The 10,654-nt window shown below is 40.2% G+C and overlaps 2 protein-coding genes across 2 annotated transcripts; both read left to right on the top strand.

The window, feature by feature from the left end:
* The first annotated feature begins 1,072 nt into the window (after positions 1-1,072).
* LOC141753788 (XK-related protein 8-like) lies at positions 1,073-4,975 on the top strand. The gene is made up of 3 exons (XM_074612352.1): positions 1,073-1,728; positions 3,859-4,046; positions 4,167-4,975. Exons 1-3 carry the CDS (start codon positions 1,373-1,375, stop codon positions 4,862-4,864), a joined length of 1,242 nt encoding a protein of 413 aa, XP_074468453.1. The 5' UTR covers positions 1,073-1,372; the 3' UTR covers positions 4,865-4,975.
* Positions 4,976-7,007: 2,032 nt separating this feature from the next.
* On the top strand, positions 7,008-9,571 carry LOC141753787 (XK-related protein 8-like). The gene is made up of 3 exons (XM_074612351.1): positions 7,008-7,442; positions 8,091-8,281; positions 8,627-9,571. The coding sequence occupies exons 1-3, from the start codon at positions 7,147-7,149 to the stop codon at positions 9,424-9,426; spliced, it is 1,287 nt and encodes a 428-aa protein (XP_074468452.1). The 5' UTR covers positions 7,008-7,146; the 3' UTR covers positions 9,427-9,571.
* Positions 9,572-10,654: the final 1,083 nt, after the last annotated feature.

Below are 10,654 nucleotides of genomic sequence, written 5' to 3'. Positions count from 1 at the left end.
ATAATATTACAAGAAAAATCTCGTAATATTACGAGAATAAAGTCATAACTTTACGAGAAAAAAAGTCATAATATTACGAGAAAAAAGTCGTAATATTACGAGAATAAAGTCATAATATTACGAGAATAAAGTCATAATATTACAAGAAAAATCTCGTAATATTACGAGAATAAAGTCATAATATTACGAGAATAAAGTCATAATATTACAAGAAAAATCTCGTAATATTACGAGAATAAAGTCATAATATTACAAGATTAAAAGTCGTAATATTACGAGAATAAAGTCATAACTTTACGAGAAAAAAAGTCATAATATTACGAGAAAAAAGTCGTAACTGTACGTAATATTGCGACTTTATTCTCGTAATATTACAACTTTAATATTATGATAATATAAAGTCGTAATAAATAATATTACGACTTTTATTACGACCAAACTGTTGCCTAGCTACGCAATTCCGTTGCAATTCCATTGAAATGAGCTAAAACGGAGCGTTTCAGACAGAGGGTGAATACAGGTATATTCAGGCAGACAGTGTGAGGAAAATAACATTGTTTTTTTTATATTACGGCATGTAAACATGATCTAGTAGAAACACAAAATACAAGTATGAACCTGAAAATGAGCATAATATGGGATCTTTAAATGTTAAAACCTTTACATCCCGGATTTGAGAAAAAAGTAGTAATTACGAGAATAAAGTCATAATATTACAAGAATAAAAGTTGTAATATAACGAAAATAAAGTCATAACTTTCCGAGAATAAAGTCGTAATATTACGAGAAAAAAAGTCATAATATTACGAGAAAAAAGTCGTAACTGTACGAGAAAAAAGTCGTAATATTACGAGAATAAAGTTGTTTCAGACAGAGGGTAAATACAGGCAGACAGTATGAGAAAAATAAAGGTTTTTCTAACATTACAGTATGTAAACCTGTTCTAGTAGAAACACAAAATACAAGTATGAACCTGAAAATTTGCATAATATGGGACCTTTAAATGTTAAAACCTTGATATTCCGGATTTGCACCCTGGCCCAGCAGCGGTGGGCGGGGCTAACAGCTCCACAGACAGGAGGATCATTACAAACACACCAGCTGCTCTCTCCTCTGTAACGGTTACTCTTTACTCTCTTGTATTGTAATCTCCAGCGTTATACTAATATCTCCTCCTGTCTGAGTGAGTTCAAACTGTTAACTTAAATATGAAACTGTTCTCAACTTTGTTCTTCACCGGGTTGAAGAATGTGAGGTCTCTTTGGGAGGGAAATAACGGAACCGGGACGTTAGCCTGAATGTTAGCTGCCTAGCAACAGGTCGGTTGGTCGGTTGGTCAGCTTAGCAACAACAACAACAACACTAACGGCTAATGGCGCGCGGGACTTTTTCAAACTACACGTGGATCGACTTCGCGTTCTCGGTGGTGGGAGTTTGTACTTTCTTGGTGGACTGGGGCTCGGATGTGTGGGTGGCCACCGAGTTCTACTGCCAAGGGGACCTGCTCTGGTTCGGGGTGCTGGTCGGCCTCATGGTCCTGTCCTCGGTGGTGGTCCAGATGTTCAGCTGGTTCTGGTTCCAGTATGACCGAGAGCTGCCGGGCTTCGGCCGGCAGGCTGGAGGAGGAGGAGGAGGAGGAGGAGGAGGAAGAACCGGTACCGTGCTGTTTGGGGACCGAGTGAAGCTCTCCTGTGTGTTACATGTGCTGCAGCTGGGCTTCCTTTGCAGGTAGACTTCACTATTTTGTACATGTTAGTAAACACATTATGTGTTAATAATAATGCTTACACCTCATAGTAACTATTAAAGTTAAAATGCATGGAATCAAACAGCCCTAGAGCTATTTAAATGTTTAAAGGTCCCATATCATGCTCATTTTCAGGTTCATACTTGTATTTTGTTTTTCTACTAGAACATGTTTACATGCTGTAATGTTAAAAAAACAACTTATTTTCCTCATACTGTTTCTCTGAATATACGGGTATTCACCATCTGGTTTAGCGCAAATCAACGGAATTGCAACAGAGTTGCGTTGCTAGGCAATAGTTTGGGTCCATGTTTACATCCTGTCAGCTGATGTTATTCACATACACTGCAATCAGGAAACACACTGGGAAACACTTAGAATGTTTACGTTTAAAACCGTGTAATGGTCTAAATATTGTATAATTGTGACATCACAAATGGACAGAAATCCTGAGGGCTTGTTTGAAACGCACAATTTCTGAATATGGACTGTGTGTATTTCTCCGTATATTGAACTTTTCAATACTTTCACAGTATTTATATAGCACTTAAACCTGCTTTATAGTATAACAGACATGACAATCTCATTCGCTACACGCACGAGCAACGGGACTGTAAATGTTATTTCTGGTTTCTCAATATCATTATAATACAGGTTACATGAAATAAGATAAGATAAGATAAGATAGAACTTTATTAATCCCGAAGGAAATTCTTGTGCCAGAGATTGCTCAAAAATACAACAAGTTCATGTGTTTAAAATAAAAGTATATAAAATGAAAATAATTATTTCTAGCACCAGTGCCTTAAAGAATAACAATTAAGTAAGATACATTTAGTAAAATGAGTAAATAAGGTAATAAGAAAATAAAAAAAAGGTAAAGTTAGCTAAAAAGCAGAAAAGGAAGTAATATTGCACATGATGGAAATTAATATTGCACACAATGAGCAGTGATATTGCACATGAGAATGGAAAAAGTAGTATTGCATATGATATTGATATTATTGTTGTTGTCAGTGTTCGGTGTTTTCAGCTGTCCTTCATGCAGAAGGAATCAAAAGGTGTTTGCATCACGCAAACACACTTTAATATTGACAAAACTGAAATAAAGCACCCTGGGAACAAGCACCTTCGCTGCAGGAATATTTCTCTCTGTACCTGTTATTTAAAAAAATGGATATTCCAACAGCATAGTTCAGGCGAGCTAGTAGGTAATAACATTTGACAGGTGCTGTGACCACAAATGAAAATGTCAGGTGTGGCAACTTGTAAAACCAGTGACTCGGAAGAGAAGTCAATGGTTTCTCAATATCATTATAATACAGGTTACACGAAATAAGATAAGATAACATAAGATAGAACTTTATTAATCGCGAAGGAAATTCTTGTGCCAGAGATTGCTCAAAAATACAACAAAATTACAACAAGTTCAAGTGTTTAAAATACAAGTGTATAAAATGACAAAGTACTATTCTAGCACCAGGGCATAAAAGAATAACAATTAAGTAAGATACATTTAGTAAAATGAGTAAATAAGATAATAAGTAAATAAAAAAAGGTAAAATTAGCTAAGAAAAAAAAGAAAAGGAAGTAATATTGCAATGGAAAAAGTAGTATTGCATACAATATTGATATTATTGTTGTTGTTGTCAGTGTTCGGTGTTTCCAGCTGTCCTTCCTGCAGAAGGAATCAAAAGGTGTTTGCATCACGTAAACACACTTTAATATTGACAAAACTGAAGTAAAGCACCCTGGGAACAAGCACCTTTGCTGCAGGAGTATTTCTCTCTGTACCTGTCATTTAAAAAAATGTGATTTATTCCAACAGAATAGTTCAGGCAAGCTAGCAGGTAATAACATTTGACAGGTGCTGTGACCACAAATGAAAATGTCAGGTGTGGCAACTAGTAAAACCAGTGACTCGGAAGAGAACTCAATGCATAACATGCACAGATAATGAGTTAATGAGGTATGAAAAGCTCTGACTGTCAGATTGCTTCTATTCACCGTTAAAAGAGTATGTTTAAGCTGCATGGGTTTGGTATGTGATGCAGTTTTCCCACAATCTGTGTGTCATAATAGCCCTTCTCTTGATGTATTCATCCCCGCAGGCACATCTCCGCCATACGACAAGGCTTCAGGGTTTGGTGGCGGAAACAGGCAGGGTCCGAATATGCCGTTTACCTGACACACGACCTCAGCATGCTCCGGCTCATCGAGACGTTCTGCGAGAGTGCTCCTCAGCTCACCCTGATGATCTACGTCATGCTGCACACAAACAAGGCCAGGACGGTTCAGTGTAAGTTCTCTTTTAGTTCCATTTACTTCCACCCTGCAAACTTCTGCAAATGATGATACCACAGTTGGGTGTTCACTTCCTCTTGGTTGCTATAATGATTTCTGTTGGGTTTTTTTACAGTTGTGAGCATTGCTGCATCAACCACCTCCATAGCCTGGATGGTGTTGGATTACCACCGCTCCCTGCGCTCCTTCCTCCCAGACAAGGCCAAGCAGGGCTGGTGTTCCTCTTTAATCTACTTCCTGTGGAACCTGCTGCTGATTGCCCCGCGTGTGGCAGCCCTCGCCCTCTTCGCCTCGGTCCTGTCTGCTTACATCGCCGCCCACTTCCTGATGCTGTGGTTCGTCTTCGTGTTGTGGGCCTGGCGACAGGGGACCGACTTCATGGACAGCGTCGGTGGGGAGTGCCTCTACCGGGCCACCGTAGGGCTCATCTGGTACTTCAGCTGGTTTAATGTAGCAGAGGGTCAGACCAGAGGCAGGAGCATCATCTACCACACCTTCATCACCACCGACGGAGGAATCCTGCTGGCGACTTGGTGGTGTTACAGGGATCCTGTCCAGACTGAGCCGTACGCACTCGCTCTGCTCATCTCCCTACCTCTCATCTACCTCCTGGGACTCCTCTTCAAAACCCTCTACTACTGCTGCTTCCACCCCAAGCTGTGGAGGCCCCCGGTGAGGGATCCAGGACTGCCTGATGATCTGCCCGACTCAGAAGTGTCCTTCAGAGACTTTTCCATCCAAGACGGCACTCCGTCCGCCCAGCTCCTCAACAAACGGATGGCTGGCCACGCTGCTCATTTTTACTCAAAGTAAGAAGTCATCATAAACACTGATGGCACAAATTGAGCGGAGTCATCACAACTGTGATGTCTGACTTTTCGTGTGTCACAGCCAACTGTGTATAACTGACACAGTTTGCCGTGACACACAACTGTGTCACGGCAAACTGTGTCACGGCCAACTGCCATTACTGACAAATGTTCCCTTCTTTGGGAGTAATAGTATGCAACAATCTCAACATTCAAAACTGTACTTGAAAATAAGAGTAGGCAATATGGATAAAATCCTTTTCATATCAGTACATACATCATACATTAATACATACATACGATATAGTTCATTCCTGGAAAAACTGTTAGAAGTAAGAGATAATGTACAGCGAGCCGGTTAGCGTCGGGGTCCACGGAGGGGTCTTGCATCGCCCTGAAGGGGTTTATTTCACAACAATGACCCGTTAGCTGTACATTATCGCACTTATTAAACATTTACTTACTGAAGAAATCAATAATTTGACACAAAAATGGTCCGCCAGAGTTCGAGATCAGAGCTGCTCCCATAGCAACGGTCTGTTATGCATAGCAACGGTCTGCTGTACAGAAATAACAGACCGTAGAACGCTGTGATTGACCAATCAGAATCGAGTATTCAACAGAGCCGTGTAATAACTGATAATAACAGTTTTTACTAATCCAGATATTTCATCATGTTAATGCAAGTATAAAAATCCAGTGTTGCCATAAATAAGTCCCGCTCGTTGATTTGCAATCTTGCCACGATGTCCTAATACCACCGTAGGTATATTAAAGGGACAACTGCCACAACTAAAACTTTATTAAAAAAATATATATGACTGTTATGACTTCACTGCCTGTATACAATGTCATTTCAACTGTACTTGAAGCTGGGGGTAATTTGATAAGCTTATTTCTAAACCAACACAGTGAAGTGTTGATTGTATTTCATACATTTTCTATAAAGCAAACTGTATTTTATTATCTTTACACATGGAGAACATTTATATACTACTTTTTTCATACATACCATACAGTCATATGGGTTGTTGTTGCTGTTGTGTGAACACCTTGTATTTCCAAAATACAAAAATATAATGTTTTTTGACAAGGTAAATAATATAATAAAATAAAATAATAAATATTGAATAATAATAACAATCATAATATTTTGGACACTATAAGGGCCTAAAATTGTCCTAATTTATGTCGTTAATCTTTAAATTTAAATGACTAAGATTGGATTTCTGAGGTTTTTACATGACAAAAAGGGCTATCTAAATGTGTGTTTTGGGGTGTTTCGTTGTCACCGCTGCTACTACTGGAACCTATTTGAAGGACTTTGAATGTAGCTCTCCTTTTATAATCTCTGTGTTTTGTTACTGACTGCGAAACAGCTGTTTTAGACCACTTGACAGGTTTTTATCAAGATAATATTGATGGTGCAAAACAAGTTCAAGTCGAGGGTTGATTCTTTACATGTCGACTAAGAATTGTTAGGACATATTTAACGACAGGTGACGTCTTTAGGTACAAAACAAGTTAGGTAGTTTTACTCGCTCATCCAGTGTTTGTTTAGCTTGTTTGAATGTCACATGTGCCAAACGTCTCTGTTTACTTCAGTATCAGCGTGCACATAGACGATCCTCATCATTCAACACTAGACTGTTTGTTTATGTTCTTTTTAAATCTTTTCGGGTGTCCTAAAAGTGAATTCAAGTTGTTTTTTACGTGTTAATGTATTTTCACACTTTCAGCGTCTTTCAGTTCATTGTTTGTTTCTGTGTTCTCGTTTGCCAACAAAACTGCTGAAACCAAAAGTCAAGGTCACTACTGGTTGTTAATATTTTACCTCATTTGCCATGTGCAATCATTAAAGTGGTGACAATGTTGTATTTTAATTTGTGCTTTTTTTGTTTTTTACACTTCATGATACAGACTGATCTGATTTGTCTGATGATTTATAGCTCAGTTTTTCTATTTTTAAATTTTATTTTTTTACAGTAAAGTAACTTAATTTGAAAATAAGAATACTATAAAGCTTAATTGTTAAATTGACAGCTTTCAATATGAGTTGTTTGTATGGAATGATTATGTTACTACGGTATGCCTTTAAAATGTTATGTAACCCTGTAGGAGGGGTTACAAAGTATTTCAACAGTGAACCTTTGCTCTGTGCCAACTTTCGGTTGTGTGTCTTCTTAAGTTAACAAGTGAAGCGCTAACAGCTTTGTCCTGTAGTATGTCTCCGCACTAGAAGCAGCCGGTTGAAGGGGATATGAGAACTTTAGTTTGACAGACACAATGGGTGTGTTCAAGTACTCCCCCGTGGACTTCCTCTTCATTTGTTTGGGTCTGCTGTTCCTGCTGCTCGACATAGTGCTGGACATATTTGCCGTTGTGACTTTCTACCAGGAAAAAGCCTACGTGAGCCTCGTTATTCTGGTGCTGCTCCTCCTGGTCTCGTCCTTTCTCGTTCAGGCATTCAGCTGGCTCTGGTACAACGACGAGGGCTCCGAGAGGCAGACAAAGGTCGAGAAATGCCTGAGCAGGAGCCAGCTCGCGCTTCTTCATGTGCTCCAGCTGGGAATCTACTTCAGGTTGTGCACTGTATATACTGTAATAATCTTAAAGTGCCTCAGGCTGTGTGTTTCCTTCTGTGGTGAATGTGTGTGGGGAAGCCAAGCCGGTTGTGAGAGCAGAGAAGTACGGTGTTTATTATGAGGAAGTTTCTGTTTTACATTTGGCTCTTTATCTGAGAACTCCACCCCGGCCTGTTCATTGAAATATTCCCATTTACGGGAAATGAAATAATCTGAATGGAACAATTGTGCTGTTCCAAACTAGGGGGGTGTGGATAATACGTAATTTCAGTCAAATCTTTGAAGAGGAAAACATACAGTTACGACATCTTCTGCTATAAATGGCAATATCTGTTTAATTTCCTCTAAATTTGGTTCATGAGAGGATATTTTGTAACAGCAGAATTGTATGTATTTATGTGACCACAATGACTCAGGAATAGTAGAAACACAAGTTAAACCACATGTTCCTTGTTTACGATAGATAATTATCTTTGTTAAACTGGTGTTGAAACCAGAGTGGCTCTTTTTCATGTATTAATACCTGATGTGTGATAACACTGCAAAAAATGAATGTATTTTACATGATAACTGGTCATGTTTAATATGTTGTCATTCGGGTGGTTTTAACCATGCATTCTCCTTCCCACAACTTTGTCTCCTCAGGCATGCAGGCGTCGTGGAAATCTCTTTATGCAGCTCCTACTCGAAGATCCCTGACCGCGAGGGCACCGCGGTGTTCCTGAACCACGACCTGAGCATGCTGCGGCTCGTGGAGACGTTTTCGGAGAGCTCCCCTCAGCTCGTCCTCATGCTCACCATCATCCTGCAGAGCGGCGAGCTCAGCCCTGTGACAGGTGCAGTGTGTTACTCATGTCTCACAGTTACAACATGTAGATTTGGGGGCAGAACTGTGAGTTGTAATTGTGATGGAGGCAGAAATGTTAGTCGAGGATATCTCAAAACCTGAACAAATGAAACCAAACACTGTCTGTATGGCCAGATACTGTAATTTTGCCTATGCCATATTACGATATCCAAAATCTAAGATGATATCTAGTCTCATATCACGATGTTGATATAATGCCCAGCCCTACTCTCTAATCTTCAGCAAGAGGAAACGGGTTTCTCACAATACTTCTCGGGTTCATTTACAGTTATTAGTAGCTTCTCTAATGATGACTTCTCCTCCTCCTCCTCAGTGTTGAAGGCCCTGGGGTCGGCCTCAGCCATCGCCTTCAGTGTGACCATGTACCACCGCTCCCTGCGCTCCTTCCTGCCCTACAAGGAGAAGCAGCAGATGATCTCATCGGTGGTGTACTTCCTCTGGAACCTGTTCCTCATCTCGTCTCGCCTCGTCGCCCTCGCCCTCTTCGCCTCCGTGCTGCCCTGCTTCATCTTCACCCACTTCTTTTGCTCTTGGATGGTTCTGTTCTTCTTCGTCTGGCGATCCAAGACGGACTTCATGGAGAGCCCCTGCGGAGAATGGCTTTACCGAGCCACCGTGGGCCTCATTTGGTATTTCGACTGGTTCAATGTGGTGAAGGGGAGGACGAGGAACAGGACTCTGCTCTATCACGGCTACATGCTGGTTGACATTTCCCTCCTCTGCGGTTTGTGGTGCTGGAAGATGAGCACGGAACCACCTTATTTCGAAATTCCACTTTTGTATGCTGTAATCACTGCTGTCAGTGTTGTTGCCGTTTACATCCTTGGTCTGTTATTTAAAATTATGTACTATAAGCGCTACCATCCGAACCTGGACAAGGAGGAGTTGAAAGGGGACGCCACTGAAAAGCTCCCCGTTGGACAGGGACCAACTAGGAGTAAAACATTTTCTGGAGATGAGACAGACTCTCCTATGCCCTCACTCAGGGTCTTATCTGGTTCATACGACATAGATATGGAGGTTACAGATCGCAGCTTGCCCAGCCCACCAGCACCCGACCGCAAACACGTTAATAAAAGAATGAGGAAGTTGGCCGAGAACTTCTACTCCTGACCTGCATCACTTGACACCCACCAGACATGAGGAGGTTACACTGAGTCATGCAGACTTGACTGTCATGACCTGCTCTCAGATTAAGTCTTCACTGTATTAACTGCTTTTCAAGTCTGCAAAAATGCCCATATGAACATTTAAATAGTTTTTTGTCTCTGTAACCGTTCCTCCTGCTCGTACTAATTATTACTATTCCAGTGGAAGAAATGGGGACAAAACATACAGTCGTATTTCTGTGTAAAGATGCATTCCAATGTTCAAGGGACGTTATATCGACTTATCGTACGATACACGGACATGACCTCAATCATTTTTACATTATGGTTTTATCGTACGATACATAGACACGACCTCAATAATTTGTTTTTATATATTTAGTGGTTATTTTGGTTGTTTGGTTTTATTTCATTTATGTTATTTATTTAGAATATTTTTCATAATTTATTTTTCACATCCCAATTCCAATGTCTGAATATTCTTAAGAATTAAAACTTATAGCTCTTTGAAACGGTGTACTTGCATTATTATGCTATTATATTATATCATTATATCAGCGGCATAAAATGCTTTTAAAATGACGATATACTGTTCACTACGAAAATTGGGATCAACAAGCGGCGCTCTTCCTGGGGGCTTGGGAGTATGGGCCATCGTGGTTTTTGGCCATCGCCATCTTGGTTTTTGTGTGACGCCATCTTGGTTTTTGTCCGTCGCCATCTTGGTTTTTGGCCATCTTGGTTTTTGTCTGTCGCCATCTTGGTTTTTGGCCATCTTGGTTTTTGTCCGTCGTCATCTTGGTTTTTGTCCGTCGCCATCTTGGTTTTTGTCCATCTTGGTTTTTGTCCGTCGCCATCTTGGTTTTTGTCCATCTTGGTTTTTGTCCATCACCATCTTGGTTTTTGTCCATCACCATCTTGGTTTTTGTCCGTCGCCATCTTGGTTTTTGTCCATCTTGGTTCTTGTCAATCTAGGTTTTCGTTTGTCATCTTGTTTTTTTTCCATCGCCATCTTGGTTTTTGTTTGTCCATTTGTGATGTCACAAATATACAATATTTAGACCATTACACGGTTTTAAACGTAAACATTCTAAAAGTGTCCCAGTTTATTTCCTGTTGCAGTGTATGTGAATAACATCAGCTGACAGGAAGTACACATGAACCCAAACTGTTGGAAATAAACTGGGACACATTTAGAATGTGTAAAACCGGGCAATGGTCTAAATACTGTA

Source organism: Sebastes fasciatus, chromosome 17 (assembly GCF_043250625.1).
Source record: "Sebastes fasciatus isolate fSebFas1 chromosome 17, fSebFas1.pri, whole genome shotgun sequence".
Classification (NCBI taxonomy): Eukaryota; Metazoa; Chordata; class Actinopteri; order Perciformes; family Sebastidae; genus Sebastes; species Sebastes fasciatus.
This window is presented reverse-complemented; position numbering and strand designations above follow the sequence as displayed.

What these genes read in the sequence shown, in the direction of transcription:
- LOC141753788 (XM_074612352.1), top strand. Translation starts at nt 1,373, where the DNA reads ATGGCGCGCGGGACTTTTTCAAACTACACGTGGATCGACTTCGCGTTC. An exon ending in CAGCTGGGCTTCCTTTGCAG is followed by an intron (nt 1,729 to 3,858) that starts GTAGACTTCACT and finishes TCATCCCCGCAG; the next exon opens with GCACATCTCCGCCATACGAC. An exon ending in CAAGGCCAGGACGGTTCAGT is followed by an intron (nt 4,047 to 4,166) that starts GTAAGTTCTCTT and finishes GTTTTTTTACAG; the next exon opens with TTGTGAGCATTGCTGCATCA.
- LOC141753787 (XM_074612351.1), top strand. Translation starts at nt 7,147, where the DNA reads ATGGGTGTGTTCAAGTACTCCCCCGTGGACTTCCTCTTCATTTGTTTG. An exon ending in CAGCTGGGAATCTACTTCAG is followed by an intron (nt 7,443 to 8,090) that starts GTTGTGCACTGT and finishes TTGTCTCCTCAG; the next exon opens with GCATGCAGGCGTCGTGGAAA. An exon ending in CGAGCTCAGCCCTGTGACAG is followed by an intron (nt 8,282 to 8,626) that starts GTGCAGTGTGTT and finishes CCTCCTCCTCAG; the next exon opens with TGTTGAAGGCCCTGGGGTCG.